The sequence below is a fragment of the Lissotriton helveticus genome, chromosome 8 (assembly GCF_964261635.1).
Source record: "Lissotriton helveticus chromosome 8, aLisHel1.1, whole genome shotgun sequence".
Lineage (NCBI taxonomy): Eukaryota > Metazoa > Chordata > Amphibia > Caudata > Salamandridae > Lissotriton > Lissotriton helveticus.
The window spans coordinates 1,495,500,889-1,495,527,710 of record NC_136069.1 but is presented as its reverse complement, the minus strand read 5'-3'; the positions used below and the strand labels follow the sequence as shown (position 1 = coordinate 1,495,527,710).

The following is a 26,822-nucleotide window of genomic DNA, read 5'->3' as shown; positions in this document are numbered from 1 at the left end:
AGCGCTTTCTTTACTTTTGCTATAATCGCGGCACCGACGCTTTACTTTTAACATTAAAAGTGAAGCGCGGGTGCCGCAATTATAGCAAAAGTAAAGAAATAGATTTTTTTTCTATTACTTTACTTTTGCTATAATCGCGGCACCAGCGCTTTATTTTTAACATTAAAAGTAAAGCGCAGGTGCCGCGATTATAGCAAAAGTAAAGAAATAGAAAAAAAATCTATTTCTTTACTTTTGCTCTAATCGCGGCATCTGCGCTTTACTTTTAATGTTAAAAGTAAAGCACAGGCCAAAATTAAAGCAAAAGTAAAGAAATAGAAATAAACATCTATTTCTTTACTTTTGCTACAATCGCAGCACCAGCGCTTTACTGAAAGGTAAAGCGCCGGTGCCACGATTGTAGCAAAAGTAAAGAACAAGCAAATGGTCCGTGCAAAAGTGATTGCAAGCAAGGCGGCCAGGATGAAAGTCAGATGGCGGTTGTGCCCGTGCACGCAAGCTTGAGGAGACCAAAAGCCTGTGGTAGCACTGTGAAAACCCGCTTACAAAATGTCTCTCCGTGCAGCGCATGCGCTGGCTCAGGCGAGATCTAGAAATCTAGGAGTTTATTTTGACGACAAGCAATACTTTGAAAGCCAAATAAACTCCATCATATTGTCTTGCTTTCTCATGTTAAAAACTCTCAGGGAAGTCCTGCCTTTTATTCCACAGGACCTGCAGAAAGCGGTATGTTCCGCACTTATTTTGTCAAAAATTGACTATTGCTGTGCGCTCTTTTTTAATATGCAAAAAAGATTCATAAACAAATTGCAGGTTCTCCAAAATGCAGCTGCTCGACTGCTGCTTGCCATCCTAAAATATCAGTCAGTATCTCATGTCTTCCTTTGTTTCACTGGCTTCCTGTAAAAAACCCAGATTGAATTCAAGTCCTTATGTATTGCTTTGAAGGCGGTGCATGGCTTTGGCCCTGAATACTTCAAACATAGATTCCTTGGGTATGTCCTCAACAGACTTATGCGGACTTCATCAGCATTTAATTTTGTGTTTCTCAAAGCCAAAACAGTCACCTGAGGTGGCAGACGTTTAATAGCTGGCACAGTCAGGCTTTGGAATTTCATGCTGCAAGATCTTAAGAAAAAGTCAGAGCTTCTCTCCGTAAAACCCTAAAGACTTGGCTTTTTAATAAGTAACGTTTCCAGATTTTAGCGCTTTTTCCATTCTCAGTTTGGTTTTTCCTTTCCTTCTACCCTCCCTGTTAGAGCAGTAGCGCCTAGACACCCTCAGATAGAAGTGCTGTTACAAATAAAAATGTAATTTCAAGTTTTTATTTTATGCTTACACAAGTTTTCATACTGACGTCATTTAGAAGTTGACAGACCACTGTGTTGAGTCCTAACGTTACTTGAAGATGTCATCACAACCGTGTGATCCAAGGCATTTGAAATTTATATTGCTTCTTGAAAGGGTATACATTCCTGAACGATCTAGAGCCAAAGCTGACTGGCCAGGGAAATCATTGGCTAGGCCCCTTTTGGTCCTCCTCTATTTCCATAATGGCATCTATTTGCTTTTGTTAGAATGTTGTCATGTGCATTAAACCCATAGGGCCTCATTCCGTTGGCGGTCGGACGATCGTCTGACAGCCATCTCTGCAGGCTGGAGACTGCCATACATGTAGTCTGCGTTTCCACCCTCCATATTATGATGAGATGAAAACATGCCTTTTACTATTACAGCTTGTACTGCGGCCCACGCAGTAGTAAAAGGCATTTTTTCAAACATCCATGCACCGTGTGACAGGCACTATGTGGTGCCTGGCACATAGTGCATGGAAATATGTGGGGCACCACATGTGCCCCATGGCCTCATAGTGGAGGCCCACGGGGCACAGGGGCCCTGCTAGGGCTCCCCAAAGTCGTTTCCCGACAGCCTTTCTATGGTGTTGGGACCGCCATGAAAAGGCTATGAGAAGTGGAAATCGCAATCCCTAAGGCGGTGCCGGAACAGGCACCGCCTTTGTTATAGGGAATGCTATCCAACTGCCGCCTCAACTGGCTCTTTAAGCCTGTTGGAGGAGGCAGTCTTTCCCCCGCCTGCTGTGCTCTGACCGCCAGTACCTTAATCCAGAGGTCGGACTGTTGCCCTGGATGTCCGGAGAAACGGAGGACAGCTACTCAATCATCAATCAATCATGGACATTTGTATAGCACGCTACTCACCCGGAAGGGTCTCAAGGCGCTTGGGGGGAGGGGTCCGCTACTGCTCGAAGAGCCAGGTTTTGAGGAGCTTCCTGAAGGAGAGATGATCCTGGGTCCGCCGGAGGTGGATCGGGAGGGAGTTCCATGTCTTGGCTGCCAGGTAGGAGAAGGATCTTCCTCCGGCGCTGGCTCTGCGGATGCGTGGTACGGCGGCGAGGGCAGGGCCGGTTGATCGTAGCTGGCGGGTGGGCGCGAAGAAGGTCAGGCGGTTGTTGAGGTACTTGGGGCCCCGGTCGTGGAGGGCCTTGTGTGTGTGGGTGAGGAGCCTCAACGTGATCCTCTTGCTGACTGGGAGCCAGTGCAGGTCTCTCAGGTGGCCGGAGATGTGGCTGTGTCGTGGGATGTCCAGGACGAGTCGTGCGGAGGCGTTCTGGATGCGCTGGAGTCTTTTCTGAAGTTTGGCTGTGGTTCCGGCGTAGAGGGTGTTTCCGTAGTCCAGTCGGCTGGTGACAAGTGCCTGGGTGATCGTCTTCCTGGTTTCGGTGGGGATCCATCTGAAGATCTTACGGAGCATGCGCAGGGTGTTGAAGCATGATGATGAGACGGCGTTGACTTGTCTGGTCATCGAGAGGGAGGAGTCCAGGATGAAACCCAGGTTGCATGCGTGGTCCGTTGGTTTGGGAGTGGTGCCCAGGGCAGGGGGCCACCAGGAGTCGTCCCAGGCGGAGGGTGATGATCCCAGGATGAGGATTTCCGTCTTGTCTGAGTTCAGTTTCAGGCGGCTGTTCTTCATCCATTCGGCGACGTCTTTCATCCCTTCGTGTAGGCTGGTTCTGGCGGTGGCGGGGTCGTTGGTGAGGGAGAGGATTAGCTGGATGTCGTCGGCGTAGGAGATGATGTTGAGGTTGTGTTTGCGTGCGATGGCTGCGAGAGGGCTCATGTAGATGTTGAAAAGGGTTGGGCTGAGTGATGATCCTTGTGGTACGCCGCAGATGACTTTGGTGGCCTCGGATCTGAACGGGGGGAGGCGGACTCTCTGGGTTCTTCCGGCGAGGAACGAGATGATCCACTCCAGTGCCTTCTCTTGGATTCCGATGTTGCTGAGACGCTGTACTAGGGCGCTGTGGCAGACAGTGTCGAATGCTGCGGAGAGGTCCAGCAGGATGAGGGTCGCTGTTTCCCCGTTGTCGAGCAGGGATCTGATGTCTCATCAGTGGCTGCGATGAGGGCGGTCTCGGTGCTGTGGTTGGCTCGGAAACCGTACTGCGAGGGGTCGAGGGATCCGTTCGTCTCAAGGAAGGCGGCGAGCTGTCTGTTGACGGTCTTCTCGATGACTTTGGCAGGAAAAGGGAGGAGCGAGATGGGGCGGTAGTTCTTGAGGTCGGTGGGGTCCGCTGTTGGTTTCTTCAGGAGGACGCTGAGTTCGGCGTGCTTCCAGCTCTCCGGGAAGGTGGCGGTGTTGAAGGAGGTGTTGATGATGTCCCGGAGATGGGGTGCGATGATGGAGTCGGCCTTGTTGAAGACGTGGTGGGGGCAGGGGTCGGTTGGCGATCCGGCCTGTTAGTGATGGTCCACTTAACATCATAATTAGGGCCATAGTGTTTTTCACTAATTTAATTTCCACCATGTAATAAAAAATAAAATAGTTATCTTATGATGTAACGGTGGTTCCACTGATTGGGATTCATTTTTGAACAAATTATCTGCTTATTTTATTAAATTTGTTTGTGTGATTCTTCTGTGAGAGTGTATTTTGATTTTCAATGTTATCTCTATAACAAATCCAATTTTTGCCATTCACTGAAAAGCTTCTTTTTTGTGTGGGTGCGTTTAAGTTTCTCTTTTCTGTGTATAGTATATAAATCTAAACCCATATCATTGTGTAATTTAGTTTGCATGCAATGTTTTTGTAAATAAAGTCGATTGTGTACATATGCCTTTCTTTGAAAAAAGGAACAAAACAAAACCACCTGTACGATCAATCAGTTTCTCCCTCAGTTCCTGTTCTGAGTTTTAATCCAAATTTGTCATTGATAAACATATTTGCACTTGTTCTCCTTCATATTGAAATTACACACCCTAACCTCCTGTAGCATATTGTGAAGAAAATAATGTGCACTGAGGTGCTTCAAAGATCCAAAACTACAAAAAAGGATGGAACGAAAAGATCTAAATGCAATGGTCAGTCTGTAAACTGAGTTTGTAGAAAATCCAAAGACACAAATTATTTTTTTGTAGCTTTTCCGCCTCCCTTGCTTTATAGTATGACACTGTTCTGAGCTACCCTCTGTGTCTAGTTTCTTAGTTCGTATTCTTTGGAATATTGTTAAGGTAATCATCCAAACCTGTGTACTTTTCAGGGCTCAATATAGTAGTCCTGATGCAAAAGGAGCCATGGAAACAATCAGAGAGGAAATAGACCAACAGGACAGAGAAAATATTGTTAAATGTACTGATCTGTCAGAAAAAGAAGAGCAAGAGAAAGTGGATCGCAGCAGCAGCAATAAACAAGGTTTGTTAATATTATCACAAATAATTTCTGATGGACAATATTGATGTTGGAGAAGAGCCAACCACCAACAAGCGGGGAATCTATTTGCTCTGCAAAAGTAATCTGACTCCTCTTGACCAATGGAAAAACATTTTTTGTGCACTAGCATTGTTCTGACCAAAGCAGCACACTTATATTATCTTTGTAATGTATATCACAATCTATCTGGTTGCGAAAGACCTGTTGTCGACTTTCCAAAAGTTTAGAGGGGCTTACACCCTCCCATTGCTTACCATAAGCCGGCTTTATTGGGATTCTCATTTGCTTGCTTTTTATTTGATGGCTTTGCTTGTCCCATCTTTCATTGTCCCTCTCACGAAGAATAGCCACTTTACCATTCCTTTAATTGGCTGATTTGTATCCTTCCAGTGCTCACTTTTAGGGATTTTTTTCCTTCAGCTAAGCACTCCATTAGAATGTATGTGATTTTCTGCTCTCTCTCTCTCTGGCTCGTGTACTCCCTGTAAATTCCTCTCTCTTGTACTCCTCATTACTCTCTAACATATGTGCCACTCACCCTCTCTTGTGCACTTCTACCCCCATACTGTGTGCTGCTCTTTTCCTTGTGTGAGTTTTACAGGGCCGCGTGTTGCTTTCACATTAGTGGCTCCCTCCTTTGTGTACTGCTTTGCCCATATTCCCTGCCATATTCCTCCATTGTGCCTCCCACTGCTGCAGTCATTTTCTATTTATTTTGGACAGGTTGGACCAGTAAATAAAAAAGAAGAGCAAATGGTGCCAGTGTAATTCCACTATCGCTTGCATATGCTTGGATGCATGATGCTTTTTTCGTTTGTGTTTTTTGCTGATGCTGTACATCATCGGGAAAAAAGCACTTTGCTTTTTCGCTGACACTGTACTGCATCACCAAAAGGCATTGGCAAAGCCAATATGTCCCAAAGGCGCAAAACCTATTGTCTTTGCCAATTTGTAGCAGTATAAATTAGAAGTAATTTTTTTTGCAGATCAGTTGAGGAAGAGACCTTATAAGAGAACATCATTTATCTGAATACTCAAGGATACAACTGATTGTATTTAAGCTTTCCTGTTTTACATTTCTATTTGTTGTGATCCAGTGTTTTTTAAAAAAAATTCTTTTCTAATGTTTTCAAAAACTTTAAAAATCTGTCGTTATCACTCCTTACTCTTTTTGGTGTGTAAAACATCATGGCGATGGTGTGTTTCCGGTGCATATAAAGACTTCCACTTTTATTTCCTTCCCTCCATTCATCCGCCCCTCCTTCATTCATTCCTCATGTCAATTATTCCTTTCTTCCTTCCTTCTCCTAACTCCCTTCTTCATACCCTTTCAATGAATTTCTCTTTCAGGCAACTTTTCATTATCTCACTTCCCTGCCTTTGTAATTTCCCAGTGAACAAATCCTTCTTTATATCAGTCCTATTCCACCCCAAGGTGTGCAAGGATGGAGCTTTGTTGCACCTGATCAAGATTTGATTGTAGTAGACAAAATGTTAATGGCAGGCATTTGACACACCTTTCTGCTGCTCTCTTCTTCAGAGCAAAGTTCTGCTTAGGGAAGGTTTTATACTTAGGACATGAGATGTCTATTGTGAAGTGGTTGCTTGTAGATTATTGCAAGCCAGTGTCATCCTGTCCTGTTCGTTCCCTAAAGTTACCAAGAAAGAACCGTGCTACTACGTTTTATTGCTGTCTGATCTGTCCCCAACGTTGCTCTCCCTGGTGCTAGGATTCAAGCTAGCCTGGCTGATGAGGGCTGTTAGCCCGAAACCGGTCCTAGGATGCTTGTTTCCGGTCCAGGGAAGACATGGCTTGGCAGTTCGGGCTGGACTGTTCCCATGAGGCACAGGGTCAAGACTGATTTGCGTATAGCTGGGTCTGAACTGTGGTGGCAAAGTGAGCTAAAGAATGATGATGGATTCAACCCAGATTTGTGACTGGGGTGAGTGTCTGAAAAGTTTCAGCACTCCCTCCCTCATCTCCTTGTGTTTGCTAGGGGAGAAGCCTTCTAAGGTATTGCTATGCATACTGTTAGCGTTTGGGATTTTTTTTTGTGTGTAGTTTTATATAGCGCAAACTCGACCCGGCTGTATCAGAGCGTTTTACATGAGCATCAGTTGTGCTATACAAGGACACATTCATTTTTGTTAGGCACGGGTAGATTATGTGATTTGCCCAGCTCTGAGGTCGACCGCCCTAGATGTTAGGCCACATTGACAGCAAACTGTTCTTCTGTATGAAGAAGCAGCTGAGGTAGCAAAAAAACCTTATGGTCTGGAGGGTGCCTTGGGTAATTTGCCTGTGCAGTTATCTCAGTGAATGAAGTTTATTTTACATTGCTGGAACGTGTCTATGGAAATTTTGTGTTTATTTGAAAGCAAGCACAAGGATCTATAAGCACTGATGTTTACCAATCATGTGGGTGGGTGTTTGTTTACTTGGTAATGGTGTGGGAATTGTCTTCCTCCACAAGGCATTTTACCTTTAAGTGAGTTCTGCACATTGTGCATTGCTCTAGGGCATTTTCCATCGCAGGGGACAGAAGGAGCACAGCTCAATATGTTTCCATTAACTGTCTGGCGGGTACGGCCAGACATGGCTCCTGAGCTCACTGTGTCATACCGAGGAGTGCCAAATAGGATGAAACCAATCTGAGGTTGCTTGGGTTCCCTTCTAAATAAGGCCTTGTCTGGCAGTTTGTGATGGGCTGTTCCTTGAAGAGCCGAGTCACTTCTTTTTTGCGTATGGTGGGCCTCTGTCTAGCGTTCAAGATGGGTGAAAAAACAATGTACTGGAATGTGGCAGAGAGATCGTTCACCTTCACCTTGGATATTAACCTCTTCGGTGCTTGTCTCGTCATAACGGCTCCGATCTGCCCATGCGTGATTGATTCCCCGCCTGTGTGCGTGAATTAATCAGTGGGCGGGGTCGTGACGAGACCAGCCCATCATGAGCACACCTCCACTGTGACTCATGATGAGCTGGTCTTGTCACGAGCACTGTGGCGCAGCGCCACCCCCCCTGCACCTGTGGGGGAATTACCCGCGCAGGGAAGGGTTTAATTCAAGTATTCCATCCATCACCTTGTTGTTTGTTAGGGTTATGAAAAATATTCTGTTGAAGACTACTTGGAGGGGTTTTAAATCAGGTGGCTGACAGTGGATTTAATGTATGTATTTATGGGTTGGTTAAATGTATATATTGTAGCATTTGCTCTGCTTTTCAACATCACACACAAAAATATTTTGCTGAAGGGAGCAGTTGATCTTGTCTATTGTTCCCTAGACTTTGTCTCATTTTAAGAAAGAAGTACAGTGAACTACCTTTACAGGGGAGACAAATGCAACAAGCATTTACAATGCAATGGTCTCTGTTGGAAGACGGTAACCAAAGACAGGAAGCAGGTTGAAAAGTGACGAGGTTTATTTGTCACTACTTCTCACGTTCAAGTCCAGTACAATAATGCCTATGCACAAAACAGTCATTGGAATCCCCGGGCTCCCCCCACTTCGAAAGATAACATTCTACCCCATCAACTTACAACACGAGACTGTCACGAGCTGTGACAAGACAAACACCCTGCTCGTGACAGCTCATGTAATAACAGAGTACCCAACAGTCTCGGCATCATTAAAGGTTGAGCTATTGGCATTGCTCATGACATTTCTTTAAATCATAAATAAATGGCATTGTCATTTACATTCCCAATAGCTTAATAGTTAAATAAATGGCATTGTCATTTACAATGGGCAACTGCAAGACTTTGTTTGTAATGTAAGCCATGCTTTCGCAGTACTGTTGAATTTCATTATCCTCGCCTAGTGCTATTTTTCAGCCGTATATAGCGTGAGTTTTGTGGAGGTGCACCCTGCACGCTCACACACTGCTCACCCTACACACACACACACACACACACACACACACACACACACTGCTCACCCTGCGTAATGCGAAAAGACCTTGCTCTGCCCTTCGGCCTGTGTTGTAATCGTACAGTAGGTTGTGAGTAGCTGCGCTTGATTGGTTGAGGCATCCCCTCCTTGCTGCTCCCTTCACAGAGGGCCGTCTGCCTCAATGAAGCTCCCACGTGTTCAGCTGTTCTTTGTTTTAGCTCCTGTGTGTCAGTGCACCGTGTAAGCGCACAACCATAGCCTGCTCTCTCTGGAACAGGCACTCACCACTCTGCACTCACCACTCTGCACTCACCACTCTGCACTCACCACTCTGCACTCACCACTCTGCACTCACCACTCTGCACTCACCACTCCGCACTCACAACTCTGCACTCACAACTCTTCACTCTGCACACTCACTCTGCACTCACCACTCTGCACTCACCACTCTGCACACTCACTCTACACACTTGCTCTACACATTCACTCTGCACTCTACACACTCACTCTACACACTCACTCTGCACACTCACTCTGCACACTCACTCTACCCACTCACTCACTCTACACACTCACTCTACACACTCACTCTACACACTCACTCTACACACTTTGCACACTCACTCTGCACACTCACTCTGCACACTGCACTCACTACTCTGCACTCACTACTCTGCACTCACAACTCTGCACTCTGCACTCACTACTCTGCACTCACTACTCTGCACTCACTACTCTGCACTCACTACTCTGCACACTCACTCTGCACACTCACTCTGCACACTCTGCACACTCACTCTGCACACTGCACTCACTACTCTGCACTCTCACTCTGCACTCTCACTCTGCACTCTCCTTCTGCACACTCACTCTGCACACTCACTCTGCACACTGCACTCACTACTCTGCACTCACTACTCTGCACTCACTACTCTGCACTCACAACTCTGTACTCTGTACTCACTACTCTGCACTCACTACTCTGCACACTCACTCTGCACACTGCACTCACTACTCTGCACACTCACTACTCTGCACACTCACTACTCTGCACACTCACTACTCTGCACACTCACTGCACACTGCACTCACTACTCTGCACTCACTACTCTGCACTCACTACTCTGCACTCACTGCTCTGCACTCTGCACTCACTACTCTGCACACACTACTCTGCACTCACTACTCTGCACACACTACTCTGCACTCACTACTCTGCACTCACTACTCTGCACTCACTACTCTGCACTCACTACTCTGCACTCTGCACTCACTACTCTGCACTCACTACTCTGCACTCACTACTCTGCACTCACTACTCTGCACTCACTACTTTGCACTCTGCACTCACTACTCTGCACTCTGCACTCACTACTCTGCTCTCACTACTCTGCACTCACTACTCTGCACTCACTACTCTGCACTCACTACTCTGCACTCACTACTCTGCACTCACACTCTGAGCAGATGCATGACTGGGTATACACACTTGTTTTTTTAAGTCCTACACTGGATAGTAGGTGCCGTTGGTTCTCGTATTTGGCATCACTGGCAGTGGCCTGAAGTAGGGCAAGCAGCAGTGGCCTCCTCAGAAATATCTTGGGCCCTGGCACTTATTATGGCACAAATTAAGCATTGCTAACAAGTGATTTTGCTTTCTAGCAACCACGTCACTGCCTCATTATTTACTGCTCTGTTTTCACTTATGTTCATGGACACATCATTGTTTTGTGCTTCCGCGCCAGTGGCGCTTTCCGTTAATGTACTTGCACGCAAACCGCAACCTGTTGCATAACTTGCAGATTTCAACAAAAAACATATTGTGCCTCACCGGCAGACTCCCGAGCAGCCTTCGAGGAACGCACCTCTGCCGAGCCGAGGCCCAGGAGCAGAGGCTGGAGGGCACGCGCGCCCAGCATCATCCTGTCCTGACCCTAAATGCACACGCTCCAGGAATGCCAAATACAGTTCCAAGCCTTCCGAGAGCAGACAGCAAAGAATGGTGCACGCGCGCCCAGCATCTGGATTCAATTACCGCGGCCCCTGACAGCTGGTAATTGATGAATTATAGGCTTATGATGCGCGTCTCCGCACGGAATATGCAGGAAGTGGAGAAACTCTTCAGACTATGGCCTATTACGTGCTGCCTTGTAAAAACACAGCCATGCGATGGCCAATTAATATGCAGCTGCCATAAATAACGTACAGAATTCACGCGCTTCTCTGGAATGTCTAGGTTAGCTTGTCGGACCGCTCTCTACAGGACTCTGAAGCCACACCCACTTCGTGGGATGTAGGCCGAGCCCTAAAGAACAATTGATGGACAAAATATCCATGTGATATGTGTACACTGCAGCCAAAATATACACACCAGCATCGACATATATGAAAAAATATACACTGCCATCAGGAACATTGTAATATGGTGGGTGGAAGACCACTGCCCTGGCGGTCTTCCTCGTATGGCCACCGCAGCAGTATGGTTTGTGGAACCGCCGAACTTGTAATCAGGCCCTAAATCTTTAAAATGTCTTTTTGTGCCAAAGACTGTTAGTGCAGGCATAAATACATCTAGAAATAACAATAGTAAGCCACCAAGAACAATAAGGAAAAAAAAACCACAAATGGATCTTTTTGCTGCAATATTGCTACATATTTAGGAAAAAATTGATAGCAAATCTCCACTGTTAGATGTGTTTTAAAAAAATTAAGGGAATCCTAACGTCGCAGTGTAATAGCATACAAATAAAATGCAAACTGATAAAGTACATATACATGAATTTTTTTTTCCCAAAGCGATAGGCTGAATGTACAAATAATAGTCCTGTGGTTCATAGAAGCCAAGAGACAAAACTACATATAGTACATCTCATTGATAGTACTAACAGTCAAAATTGTCCAAAAACTTAGAAAGCCGACATTTCAGCCTCCAAAGTTAACTTGACCAGGGTCCTTATGAGGACAGGGTCTAAGACAATTAACAAAAAAAACTACTAGAGAATAATAGAAAGGAAAAGAATCCTTAAGGCAACCCGAGGGCCATAAAGCCTAATCAGGAAAGCAATAGCAAAGAAAATATGTTCTTTATGGCATGTGGTAAACCACTGCTGAACACGACCAAAGGTATAGAAGGCTTATTTTTGGACCTGGCTCTTTTTGCAGGTTCATTCCCAGATTTTTGCTTACTTTTGCTGAACCCATTTTTGTTGTCATTAGGACTCTGCACTTTATCACTGCTAAGCAGTGCTAAAGTGCTTGTGCTCTCTCCTTCAAACATGGTAAGCATGGCCTAGACCTTACTGGCACATTTAATATACTTGTTAGTCGCTAGTAAATGGCCCTACATGTACTCTGTAAATGAAATGCTATGAGAGGGTAGTCCCACCATTTGTGCCACCAACTAAGCTACCCTTTAAAAAACATGTATCTGGCCTGTCATTGCAGCCTGAAGTGCCGTTTTAAACTGCTTTTGACCTGGCGAGATTAACCTTTTGCCAAGCCTACATTTTCTTTTTAATAGTTACGTCAGCTCTAAGTACGCTTAGCACAGGTTGCATTGTATTTAAAAATTAGGACATATGCACTATTTTACATGTCCTGGCAGTAAAAAACTCCTAAAGTCATGTATCCGTGTTGTAAGGTCTATCTATACCGATGACTAACACTGGGCTACTGTATTACATTTAGTAGGTGCTAATGTTAGATAGCATGTCTCACTCTAACTAAGGAGACTCGCACCGGCAGGAACTCGTGCCCGACTGAACTTCGCACCAATTGCAGCTGAATAACTTTGAAAATTAAGTTAGTTGAACCTTGTCCGTGACGATTGGCACCACGGTTCTTAAATTAGTTACAAGATGGGAGGACGACTAATCACAACGCTCCCCCCTGTTTGGATCCCCTTAAAAGCAATCAACTACAAATACTCCGGATTCATCCACATTCAACACTAGAGATTACAAGGCATAGGCTTGCTCGGTGCATGGTTCTCTATGATATCAGGTGCTCACACAACTGTCCTGAAGATGATCTCAATTGTTTGAGATCGAAACCCCGCCGACTTCATGAATATAATCAACTACTGCTTTCATTATACAAATTTATGTAAAGGAGTACAATGTTATGCTTTTCTAATAGTGCATGTTTTTTATTACCCTTTTTACCCACTATTGCACCTGTTGTCACTTACCCGTGAGCATTGGATTATATATATTCATGTGATCTAGAAACAAATAGACTACAAATAGACTACAAAGTCTCTTGATATACTGCAATGAATACATTAATTGCATTATTAGATAAAAATGACTGGAGGTTGTGTTTCTTCATAAAGTTCCCAAACATGGGAAAAACAGTACTTCAACGCATAACCATACACTAATGTCAGAAGTTTGTATCTTAATCAAATCTTAAGTTGAGCATCCGTATACATAAGGTAAACAATGATGAATAATAATATATGCGTAGATGTCTTTTTCCATCCAATTGCTTTAATGACAACGATGTAATCATTAACGAAGAATTTCAGTGCATCAGCTCGTCTTGACAATCTTCAGATGCTAGCTGTAAAAGAGTTTCCCAATGCATTTTGGGCTACAAAAGATGCCCTTCGTCAGGGATATTTCTAAACAGAGAGCATATAAAATGTGAATTAATCTATTTAGTACAGCAAAAAGTGCTAATACAGTGTACTTAGACAACCTCATACCAAGCGGGATATGCGTCTGATAAAATATTATCAACCATGATGAGAGAATGGAAATAAAACAAAGAGAAAAAAGAAATATAACCTCTTTTCAAACGCGGTTGCCAAATGCGAAAAATCATGCGTCCTACAGCTAGTATTGGAGAGACATGTAAAGGAAATAAGGTGGAGAAGAGAAGCTGACGTAAATGAATAGATCCCATAAAAACTAATGTCCTGGCCCAAGAAATTAGAGCAAATAAGCCACCACCAACATAATGAAATCCGAGTGCCGATAGTAAAACCTATGATAGTGCCAAACTACCTGAATGGTAGCCAGTCACAACTACCAACAGGAAAAATAACTCAAAATATGTGCCTGAAAAAGAAGATACGGGTCTTAGAGTAAAATATTGCCCAGCCTAACATATGACAGCTTACATGCCAAAGTGGTAAGTCTTAATGAAAAAATACGCAAGTCTGATAAACGCGTAATGAAAGTTCACTGCCTGCAGATTAAGGAAAAGAAAGGGGAAAACATCAACCTGGGTACAAAAGTGTGTAAAATACAATATAAACGTGAGTGTGATCATGCAATCTTACTTGAGGGTCCTCCGGCTGCAGCAAAGTGACGCTGTTAAGTGCACAGGCATGAAACACGCAAGCCCGGAAACAGAATGCATTTGAAGGCGACGAGAAAGCAGAAAACGGACTAATTAACCAACAGTGAAAAAATAAATCACTATTTGCTATAACTTGTGTGAAATATGATGTTGAATGAGAAACAAGTGATCCCAAAACAAAAAAGAATTAAGAAGAAAAAGAGAAATGAAGAATAATGTAGAACAGATATAAAATGGTAGTACTCAAAGAAAATTGAATCATGCTAGGTATCATCCAAACATGTAAATAATATAGTCTGCAATTAGCAAGTCGCAACTTGAGTGATAATAACAGTAAATATGATTATCACGAATGTAACAAAACATGTTGGGTTGTTGTGCATAAAACAGACAAAAGAATAATGAATCTCATCTCGACAAAATACATAATTGGTAATGGTAAGTAAAATCATATTGGATTGCTAACCATGAAGCAACTAAAATGAATTGTGCTATCCACTACACACCAGAGTAATCAAATCAGATGTATGTTGCAATAATTTAAGTAAGAAAAAAGACAGGTCAAGATGCAGCGAAGTACTACATACACCAGCATGGAACTTAAAATTATATACAAAGATGGTAATATATTTACAGGCAGAGTAATTCTCTGATTAAAGAAAACACGACAATTCCAACTTATCATTCATGCCTTTTGGGCTATGAGTGTCAAGAAACCTTATCCAATAGATCTCTCCTTGCAATAGAAACTAAGGGCCAGATGTAGGTAATCTACATTTTCCAAATCTAAAATACAGAATTTTACCGATTCGGTATTGGTATGTAGATAACAATTCGGTAAATATTACCGAATCGGTAAGATTCGGTAATTAAGAATCGGTATTTACCGATTCTGTAATTCCCATTCATTCCTATGGGCCTGGAGGCCCATAGGAATGTATGGGAAGCCATTCACTATTACCGATTCGGTAAATGCCGAATCGGTAATAGGGGGAACATTTTCAAGGGTGGCAGGGTGTCACATTGACACCCTGTTGCACCCCTGAATAGTGCTAGGGTGCATTGGGTGCACATGTGGCACACATACATTTATTTATTTTTATTTATTTATTTTTTAGGAAATTTGTTAAGCGCACAAATACCCGAGGGTGTCTCGGTGCTGAGTGTCCACTGAACTTATCCATGAGTAGTTATTGTTTGAACAACCAGGTCTTTATCTGTTTACGAAAAGAAAAAAGGGATGTGCAGGTTTTAATGTGGCTAGGGAGACTGTTCCATAATTTGGTAGTGGTCACTATAAAGGACCTGTCCCCCCAGGAGACCTTCTTGGTCCTGGGAACCTGCATAAGACCGGCAGTAGAAGATCGAAGGGATCTGACAGGTTTGTAGGGGCAGAGAGCATCCTTTAAAAAGGCTGGGCCTTGAGAGTGGATTGCCTTATACGCAATGCAGAGTGCTTTGAATTTGGTTCTTTTTTTCACTGGCAACCAGTGAAGCTGTTCAATAGTGCCAGAGATAGAAGCATACTTGGGGGTGGCCGTGATCAATCTGGCCGCATCATTCTGCACCAGTTGTAGCTTTTTTAAAACTCCCTCCTGAGCATTGACCAAAAGCGCATTGCAATAGTCTATGCGAGATATAACCAGTGCACTGACCAGGGTTTTTGTCATGCTCATAGGGAGATAAGGTAGAAGTTTTTTAATCATTCTCATGGTGTAGAATGAGGATGATACTACCGCATTAACATGGTGCATGAGAGTCAGTTTGCTATCCAGTAAAACTCCCAGATTTCTGGCCTTGGTCACTGGGAGCGGGGGTGGTCCCAGGACGGAAGGCCACCAGGTAGGAGACCAGGCTGGGGAGAGATTACCAAACACCATTACCTCCGTTTTGTCGGAGTTAAGCTTCAGGCAATTTATGGACATCCAATTACTTATTGCTAACATTCCCTGATTAAAATTGGAGGCCACTTCATCTCCATTTTTGTTAATGGCTAAGACAATCTGGGTGTCATCAGCATAGGATGTTACCGCCAGGTGATGGATTTTGATGATCCTCGCTAAGTCCGACACATAGATGTTAAATAGTGTCGGACTCAGCGAGGATCCCTGGGGAACACCACAAGGGAGAGTGAAAGGAGGTGAATTGAAATTGCCGAAGGTGACTGATTGTACTCGATCAGTGAGAAAAGAGGAAATAAGATCCTTAGCACCACCTGTAATCCCTGCCGCTGTGACATGGTCGATCAAGATGGAGTGATCGACCGTGTCAAAAGCTGCTGACAGGTCCAACAATATAAGCACTGCTGAACCTCCGCCATCAAGAGTCATCCTAATTTCATCTGTAGCCTTAATAAGCGCGATTTCTGTTCCATGTCCCTTCCGGAAGCCAAATTTTGAATTGTCAAGACAGTTGTTTTGGTCTATGTCGTCTGAGATTTGGATGTTCATAATCTTTTCCACAATTTTGGCGGGAAAAGGGAGGCAGGCTATAGGGCGATAATTGGCGACTACAGAAGTGTCCAAGGAACTTTTCTTGATGAGAGGTTTAATAGTTGCCTTCTTCCAGATGGAAGGGAAGGTGTTAGATGAAAACATGGCATTAAAAATGTCTGTAAGTTTTGGCCCTATAATGTCAGAATTTTTTTTAAGAATGGAAGGGGGGCATGAATCTTCCGGTGAGCCAGAGTTCGTGGTACCAATAAGATGTAATACCAATTCCAGTGGAGCCTGGGTAAATTCCTGGAAGGAGCAGAGGGGGCCCGAGTAAGGCAAATTGGAGCATGCCCGGGGGGGGGGGGGCATATAATCAATAGGGGTTGAAGACGGGTGTCCAGTATTAATTGTGTGGGCCTTAAATTGGGTAAAAATATCCGTCACTTTCTTTTGGAAGTGATTCGCCAAGGAATCACAGAGCTCTTGCGTAGCTGTGATAGGAGTGGTTGCTGATTGTCCAGAGAGACGCGTTACTACCTGAAACAGTTGTTTAGTAGAGTCCTGTGCAAAATTAATTTGGGTACTATAGAATTTACTTTTCTCCATGATAATAAGTTGCTTGTAGTTAGACATCATGACTTTATAATGGGATTTTTGTTCTGGGTCGTAGTCTCTTCACCATCTACGTTCCTGACATCTACATTTTTGTTTTTCTTTCCTAAGAGCATCAGTATACCAGGGTGATCATTTGAGAGCCCTGTTAGAAGATTGTTTTTTTAAAGGAACTGTCAAGTTGACAGTATTTTTTATCCAATTGGTATAATTGTTAGCTCCCTAAGGGCATGTATGTCTGCCACATGGCACTTTCAAAAAAGCAAATAATTGCTTTTTGAAAGGTATTCGGTATTTACCACCAACTTGTAGTTGGTGATAAATAACAAATCCTTAAATGAAAAATGCCCTCACTTGAGTGCTCCCTACATTAAGGATTCAGTAATTACCGAATTGGTATTTAAATTACCGTTCGGTAAATTACCAAATCCTTACACTTGCCTCCTACATCTCAAACCCTAAATACCAGTCGGTAACGGCCAAAATTCGGTAATTTCGACCGTTACCGACCGGTATTGGGCTACCTACATCTGGCCCTTCCAGGTTTTGGGGTTACTACTTCTAAAATGGTAAAGCATAATTGGGCAATATTGTGTTTGGATTCTGCCCAATGGGTGTCGCCAGAGGGGAATTTAAAGCTTTAGTTCTAATGCGACTCTTGTGTTCTGTTATCCTAGTACTGATGGATCTCTTAGTTTTCCCACATAAAAGAGACCACAAGGACACTTCATGGCATAAATGACACAGTGGGTGTTACAATCTGCAGTGTATCTAAGCATTCTGCCCTCAAGTGGCAGAATGTTCTAATAGCGTTATAGTCTGCCATAGCTGGGCTATACAGCCATTAAAGGCCCAATTCCTTGTTAAAGGCCCTCGCCTTGGGCTCGTTTCGTTAACGCTGGAGCGGGCCTTTAATGGCTGAAAATAGCCCGCTATGGCGGACTATACGGCTATCCTGAGAACCAACTTGTTAAGGAAGGGTTGCCAGGTGAGTTGGTTACTAAAAATGGTATTGAGATAGATTCTCGTGAGATGAAGCAGTACCTCCAAAAGAACAATGTTGGGCATCCTGAGTGTGTTACCCACAAAGAAACGGCGTGTCATGAGATGAGCCTGTTTTTTTTTCAGGGGGTATTCGTTGCTCACTGTGTGAGGATGTGTTATACAAATAAGTAGATTACTGTAGCCGCCCATGTGTTTGATGTGAAGACTTGGTATGAGATGAAGAGGTGTAGATCATTATTAAAACAGCACTGGGTGTTGCACGAAAATCACACAGGAAAGCTAATGGTGTGGAGTACACTTGTAACATAATCAACAAAATCTTTCTCCCTGTAAGGTGTTACATTCTCCCATGAGAAAATAATGTGTCCTCTTACATGAGAACCAAAACTGTACTATAGAAAAGGTAATTCCCTTTCCTGGGGCGATAGTTTTATTACATGCAATGGCTTGCATTTACATTTTAAGGCGGAAACTTAAATTGGCCCACTAGGTTTCAAAATGCTATTTATATACATTTTCACTCCTCTGTTCAAAGTATGTGGCTGTATGAAAAGAGAGAGGTACCCCTTAAACTAGTCAAGGGAAATGAGGTTATACAACCCAAAATTTCAAAGGTTCCCTTGAGTCAAATTAAGAACAAGTTCACATAAACATACCTCCAATTGCAAAAAGTACATCCATATATAACACCAAAAATTGACCGTTTTAAAAATCATGTATTATGAATACATTGTGAATAAAAAACAATATTGTTGGGCTAACTAATCTAGTGCCCTAATCTAAAAAACATTAAACAAAACAAGACAATCAATTATGACCTGTACAATTGAAGCTAAAGACAGAAAAAGTAAAACATGAAAATTGTTAAATACAGGTTGTACATTCGGACTCCATTATGGTTTCATCGATATTTTGCTACTACAGCATCTGTGCGTCAACATCAATGTCAGAGTCTTGAATTATTCCTGGTATAATTATTAATATTGTTTTTTATTCACAATGTATTCATAATAAATGATTTTTTTAAACTGTCAATTTTTGGTGTTATATATGGATGTACTTTTTGCAATTGGAGGTATGTTTATGTGAACTTGTTCTTAATTTGACTCAAGGGAACCTTTGAAATTTTGCAAAGTATGTGGCTGCCCAGAACCTGCAGTGCTGGGGAATGGATAGTTATGTTCCTGTAGCCTTGAGCCTCCAAAGTATTGGGCAGATTTACCAAAGATTTGCGTCGCCCTTGAACCACGCAATGGGGCGCAAGAGCGATGCAACTGTTAAGTTAGATTTATCAAGCCACGCAAGGCCACTTGCTTGGCCCTGAGTGGCTTGATACATCTGGAGTAACGCAACGCAGCACGATTTGCTAATTTGCTTTACTCTGCCCCAGGGAGGCATTCCATGGGTAAATCGTTGGTGTTCACTCGCACCCACCCATGGATGTCGGCACATTCCCAGGTTTACCATTACTGGTAGACCTGGTAATGCGTGAAAATGCTACCCCTTCCCAGGTGAAGCGTAACATGGAAAAATATCTTTATTTCTACTTATTTTTTCCTCTTTCTTTTATGTGCTTCTTTCTGCAGCCCAGCCTCAGGGGATTGTTTTTGTGCTGGAAGGTCCCTTCCTGCACAAAAAACAATCCTGCTTACAATGCAGGCGACCTTGAACCATGGTGCAAAGGTGCCTGCGTTGGTGCTAGACAGCACATTGTGCACCAGCGCAAGGGGAAGACAGAAATGTACCATGTAATGTTAAATACTGCACATTCCTGCCCTTTTCCTATCACGCGAAAAAAACACAAAATGCCTACACCACCCTTATTTCAATACAATCTTATTTCTATTGGTCAGAAAACAACTTATTCGATTTGACCAGGTATTTTTATTTTTACCATCTGTTTATATTTCTTATATGAAAGACTTTATATGTACATTTTATCGCAAAATATAGGACCACTGTACATCCATATATTTACACTATTATACAATGAATTTTACAAACATAAGTAGGACAATACATATAAACACTCTATCAAAAGGAATTTTAACATCATACATTCCAAACAGAAATTTTAGACGAAACAAAACATTATTTAAGCATGTATGTTTGATTCCAAAAATGGACAAAGTCAAATGGACAAAGTCAAAGATGTAGGAGTTATAGTCAATAAATGCACAATTCTTTAAACCAACAACTGCTAGTTTATACTACAAATGACCAAATTTTACTCCTTCCAATGTGCCTTTTCCTATCATGCAGCGCAGCAAGTTGGCTTGCTCCTCCGCGCTGTGTGAATTCTAGATTAACCTCTTGATAGTTACATACACTGGTGCCTCAAACTCAAATGGCCTCAGTGGTGCAGGACACCATGGCCCATGTAACAAAAAGCTATGTAGAAACCACAGTATGTTGCACTCGCATCATTCATTTTGTATATTTTATTTTTTTATTGATGCATGTATTTATTTAGTTAGTTTTGGTGTTGTGTGCAGAGTTCAACATATCCCCTTTAGAGTCACTCAGCTTCAACAAAGCAGATAACTGGTGCAATTTGCATCGTTGTTTTCAAATAGTTAAAATTAATGCTTTAATAATTAAATGACAGGATGTACTGTAAAGTTTGAAATGCCTGTTTAGTGCTGGTGAAAATAAAGTCTCATTATTTTGAAATATTCCCATTTAGTGCCTGGCAGGTCCTGTTTAGAGACCTGGGTGCTTCTATTGAGATTAAGTATTACTTTGTCAAAGGTACTTTCAAATTTCATAATATTGACAAATAATTCTTGAGTGATATTTATCCTTTTTTGTCCAACTTATTTGGTGATTTACAATCATTATTCCCAGGTACATATTTTGGTTGCCTTCTTATTTTATATTTATTATTTTTTGCAGCAGACTGTGTGTCTGGGAGACGTCTTCTGAGCCGTCAAACTATTGTTCCAGCTAAAGTGACAGAAATTAGCATGATAGAAGATGTGGATGAAATTTGCAAGCCGAAAACTGCTCCAGAAAAGTTAGTGACTGCTTGGTGTACACTATAAAAGTATCGACTGACTTACATTGTACATGGTGCAGCAATTTGATTTCAACTGTAATTGACCCTTCACCTTAAGGCACACAGTGTTCACCACTATTTGAGTAACCAACTTTTAATGTGAAACTCAATTCACGGTAAAACCCTGAGTAAGAACCACAAAGGCTAGTTGGTATATCTTTCATTAAGCTGACTCTGCCACAGATTCATTGCCTAATTTGCCAGCTCTGCTAATGACAGTGCCAACAAAATTACTAACCATTGCAGTCCTACAAGTGTGACAATTCAGACTATTCCTGGCCCCAATGCTATTAGAATGGCTAAGGTGGTAGGTATTAGTCATTTTTACTGTATATTGAATGAATAAACAAAGGCGGTTGGGGTCATCTCTAAATTAGTTATACAGCGCCGCCATGTGGTAGACCAGCATAAGTCCCGTGTTGAGAATTAAGTGCCGGTGCCGAGCACTGGAAACCACTGGTTCAAATAAAACACTGCACAGATTGGTGCTCAGCCAGCTTTCCCAGCAGCGCCTTTGCAAGCATGTGCCCTTGTCTTGCAGAATGGGGCCCTTGTTGCTCACAGGCAATGGGAGAGGTCAGTGGCTGTCACCTTATATGTACCAGAGGTGAGCGTGAAGTATCCAACCCCTCCAACCAATACTGCCCTGATTTAAGTGACTAGGTACCGTTGTTTCCAATCTGGAGAGCTCAACAAATAGATTGGTGCCTTAGGGCATTAATAGTCTCGGTTTGGTTTATTTTAACAAACGGGACCAACACATGTGATATCGGTGATTGGGAAAGAAGAGAAGAGGGCTATAAAGACAGGGCCTCATTTACAATGAGGCTGCGCCACTGGAGTGTCACTTTTTGCAGCGCTCCGGTGGCGCAGGGGCCTGCTCCATATTTACCAGGCAGCACTAAGCCCCTTGGCATGGTTTAATGCGGCCTTGTAAATATTTTTCCCTTTAATGCAGTTTTATGCATTAAAGGAGTGTGCAATGGGTGTTGCTGGGGGCATTCCTAGCAACACCCATGGCTTTTTGACACTGCACCAGATTTACAAGGAATCATAGTTCTGAGGCAGCGGCAAAAACGTACGCCTCCCCAGGGAGGCGCAATGAGGAGAAATACCTTTATAGAATGAGGGAAAAGCCTTGTGTGATTGTTTTTGTGCAGGAAGGTTTTCCTTCCAGCAGAAAAACAATCATTCCCGCAACGCAGGCACCCTTGCACCATAGTGCCTGCGTTGGCGCACAGCAGCCCATGGTGCTCCGGCGCAGGGGAAAAGGACAGGAAGGCGCCGTATCTAATAGATATTGCCCATTCCTGCTGTTTTCTTTTACCGTAGCGCAGCAGGAAGGCATTGAGGGCTGCCCTATGGCAACATCTTGTAAATAAGGCCTGCAGTGTCTAGGTGGCATGCAGTCTTCTTAGGGCTCTAGTTGTGCTGCGGTGTTCACAGTTTGGTGGCACGTGTGGGGACGCGTACAGTTCAGGCAGAGGCAGAGCTACTGTCATTTCAGAGGGCTAATTTACCGCCTTTTCATCAGGTGGTTCTTTGTGACATTTTTAGTTTCCCTCATTGCAATCATTATATTGACAGATAAAATCCATTCCCATCCTCTCATTTCCAACCTTTTGCCATGTACTTTGAACTACAGTGGCAGGTTCTTGAATTGATTCTTTGCCTCTTCTATTGCAGTGAAGATACTCAGTTGCCATGCTCGACATGACTTTCTCCAATCAATTTATGAGAAAAATCAACACCTTTTTTAAATGCCTTTTTCAGTGATTAGTACAGACAGGCACACTTTAATTTAAGAAATCAGTTGTTCATATGGTGTCACTGTACTCTCCTGATAGCCAGCCAAGTAAAACAAGCATTTGCAATGCAATAGGTCTCGCATTAGGAAAGTTTGAGCTATTGGTATTGTAAATGACAAATATTTTATTTATGTGTTGAAAATAGCGAAATTAATAGCTTTGTCATTTACAATGCCAGTAGTTTTAACTTTCGCAAATGTGACACCTATAGCATTTGTAATGCAATATGTGTTGTATTTACGTGACTTAGATGTATTGATATTACAAATAACAATGTCTTATTTTTTTAAATAATTAATACTTAAATAAAAGTTTTTGTGATTTATAATGGCAATAGCTTAAACTTTTGTAAATAACTTTTGTGAAGATTATGTTCAGTGTATTTTATTGTGACGAAAATCCAAGAACAGAAGTGAAATATTAACATCTTTTTGTGACATTTGTAATAAAGCTTGAAACATTGAGAGAACATATTTGAACTAGTTGTTGTTGAATGATTGCAATGATTGATGCTTTGGTGGCGCTGAGTGATGTTGTGGTGGCGACGAGTGATGCTGTGGCGTTCAGTGATGCTGTGGTAGCGCATAGTGATGTTGTGGTACCCCTGAGTGAATCTGTGGTGTCCCTGAGTGACTGCTCGAACAGCCAGGTCTTGAGCTGCTTCCTGAAGGCGAGGTGGTCCTGGGTCAGGCGGAGGTGGGTCGGAAGGGAGTTCCAGGTCTTGGCGGCCAGGTAGGAGAAGGACCTTCCTCCTGTGGTGGCTCTTCGGATGCGGGGGACAGCGGCGAGGGCGTGGCTGGTCGATCGAAGTTGGCGTTTGGGAGCGTAGAAGTTGAGGCGGCTGTTGAGGTATCCTTGGCCTTGGTTGTGTAGGGCTTTGTGTGCGTGGGTGAGGAGCCGGAAGGTGATTCTCTTGTTGACCAGGAGCCAGTGCAGGTCTCTCAGGTGTCCGGAGATGTGGCTTCGGCGGGGGATGTCCAGGATGAGTCGTGCTGAGGTGTTCTGGATCCGCTGGAGTCTCTTCTGGAGTTTGGCGGTGGTTCCGGCGTAGAGGGAGTTGCCGTAGTCCAGACGGCTGGTGACGAGGGCCTGGGTGACCGTCTTCCTGGTCTCGGTGGGGATCCATCGGAAGATCTTACGAAGCATGCGCAGGATGTTGAAGCATGACGAGGAGACGGCGTTGACTTGTCTGGTCATGGAGAGGGAGGAGTCCAGGATGAAGCCCAGGTTGCGTGCGTGGTCTGTTGGTTTGGGTGCGCTGCCCAGGGCGGGGGGCCACCAGGAGTCGTCCTAGGCAGAGGGTGAGGATCCCAGGATGAGGACTTCCGTCTTGTCCGAGTTCAGTTTCAGGCGGCTGTTCGACATCCATTTGGCTACGTCTGTCATCCCTTCGTGCAGGTTGGCTCTGGCGGTGGCGGGGTCGTTGGTGAGGGAGAGGATCAGCTGGGTCACTTCACTAGGTGGAGAACCACACCGTGCAGGGGACGAGCCTCTTGTGCAGCCTTCATTGTTCCTACTGAACACATTCATACGAAATTACAACCATGCGAAATCTGATGTACACATTAATGCGAAATCATGTACACATACATCCGAAATCCGTTGTACACAGTAGTACTAATGTGCAGACCACATGAGTTTGGGAGATCTCTCTCCACTGTCTTTAAGGACGACGACATTCTTGACCTGGTTGTTGAGTCTGTGCACGTTACCCTGTGTGTAGCAAGATTGTCATGAGCTCAGAGCCAGATTTTTCAGAAACCATGGTTACTTTGTGCTAGACCCCACTGTGAAATATGGCAACCCTTTAAAAGCACAATTTGTGAAAATAAAGCGTGGTACAAAATCGTGGTTGGGGCTGGGAATATGCAGATGGTCACATCTGGAACACTCTGTCCTCCCCCTTTGTCTGGGATTGAGGCAGGAGATGTGTTTGTGTTCCCTGTCTTTTCAATAAATACAACATACATGGAAAATACCACTTCTGCAGCTGTCCTTATAAATGTCATGTCAGGCTGGGATAATAAAGTGTGTGTGTGTGTGTGTGTGTGTGTGTGTGTGTGTGTGTGTGTGTGGTGTGGTGTGGTGTGGTGTGGTGTGGTGTGGTGTGGTGTGGTGTGGTGTGGTGTGGTGTGGTGTGGTGTGGTGTGGTGTGGTGTGGTGTGGTGTGGTGTGGTGTGGTGTGGTGTGGTGTGGTGTGGTGTGGTGTGGTGTGGTGTGGTGTGCCGGTGATATGTGACGCTGTGCATGAGGTGCTGTTAGGATATGCATTTGGGTTCGCATGTGTGATGGCGATGTGCTTTGTGTGCATTTCTTTATGTATGGTGTGTGTTGTTGCTGGAGTGCTGCATGCGTATGTAATATGTGCGCTTTGTTGATGCGTTGTCTCTGCTGTGCATGCGTGCACCTGGGTGATACACGCGACTGCTGGGGGCATTTAATTGGTCATATATGTGCGTGGGGTGGTGGTGTTTTTTGTGTGCAGGGTCTTTGGTTTGCGCCCGCAGTGTATGCTGTGGGCATGTTTTCTTTTATGTACGCATGTTGTGTGCGTTATGACAGAATGTGTGTCCTGTGTGTGCAAGCTGTGTTTGCAGCGCGCATAGTAATGGTGTGTGCTTGTGAGTATGGGTTGCTGATGTTGATACACTGCCCTGGTGGGGTGACTAGTGTGTTTTCTCTCGTTGTGTGCATTGTGCTGGTAAGTCTAGTGCTAATGTGTTTTATTCCAAGCGTGTTGGTGCTTATGGTGTAAGAGGTGTGTATTTGCTGTATGTGCGTGTGTAAGATTGCTGCTGGTGTGTTTGTCGTAGTGTGTGCGCATAAGTTTGTGCTGCTGGTAATGTGTGTGGGAGAGGGGGAGGGGCATAGAAGCGAGGGGCGCGACCACTTTCTCCAGCAGATAACTAGAAGTCGTTCAGGGAAAGATTTGCTTACAAACCCAGACAGGGAGATCGTATTTTGGGGGACATTAAACAATACATGGGATCCTCCCCCTGACTTGTTCCGGAAGACAGTGAGAGATGGCTAAATCGGCAGATGTACTGAGACATGCCAGCCAGTGTTAGTTATGGAGAAATCACAAGGAGCTGTCAGGCAGTCTCAGATCCGCTGCAACCAACCCAGGGCAAAGAAATGTCCGGCTGTGACAGATCTGGAACAATCATGTCGTGTAAAATAACATCGAGCAGTGCCGAGTTCAGACACCACCACCCCGGGAGCTTTGCAAAGATGCCCTCAAGCATCAAAAGTGCATTTTAGTTCACTGAACACTCCCAACAGCAAAGGCACGTGATCGTGGATCAGTCACTCCCATCAACGTAAGTGGCCGTGGATCTGTCTCGGCCACGGAGGAGAGAGAAGTGACCCAGGTACGGTTATAAAAAAAAATAGTCATGGGGGCACAGGAATCCGGTAGGGGAAGGATTCCTAAACCTTGCAACAAACAAAGAACTTCTCTGACCCCGAGCCAGTTACTCGGCAAACAAGGCGGTGCTTAGCGCGGCCGCGCCAATCCGCTGCAGGCGGGGCAGGAAGCGCGGCGAGGCACCGCCCACCGGCGGTAGAAGTCTAGCCGGGCAGAGGCGGCCGGATAGTGACGGATGCCGCGCGCGGACACCAGGGCTGGCGCGCGTGGGACTCCAGGACACCCCGCACCACTGACTGACACCAGGACTCTGCGGGGCTCATTACAATGCGTCCCCGTCTTCGAACAGGCCAGGTGATGCGGCGGAGATACCAGGGGAGTCGCGACAAAAGAGCCAGGTGAATGGGGGCAGGGGGGGTGGCTGTGTGCGTGTGTGTGTGCATGCATGAGTGTGGCTGTGTGTATGTGTTTGCGCACTTCAGGGAATCTGAGGCAGGAGATGGGCACGGCGCCGGCCTGGACGTGCGCGTTCATAGATACCAATCGCCGCGCGTGCCCGACCCCTGTCTCAGATTCCCAGGAGACAGGCAACATTAGTTGCCGAGCTG

The 26,822-nt window shown here is 44.2% G+C and overlaps 1 protein-coding gene across 3 annotated transcripts in view; it reads left to right on the top strand.

The window, feature by feature from the left end:
* CCDC81 (coiled-coil domain containing 81) overlaps positions 1 to 26,822 on the top strand; it is a 241,687-nt gene that overhangs the window by 120,418 nt on the left and 94,447 nt on the right. For 2 of the 3 annotated variants that reach the window (XM_078658440.1, XM_078658439.1), the window contains exons 6-7: positions 4,559 to 4,710; positions 20,877 to 20,997. In XM_078658440.1, coding sequence (XP_078514566.1) covers positions 4,559 to 4,710; positions 20,877 to 20,997 — 273 coding nt within the window. The remainder of the gene's footprint in view (positions 1 to 4,558; positions 4,711 to 20,876; positions 20,998 to 26,822) is intronic. The other variant, XM_078658441.1, reaches the window with a different exon arrangement.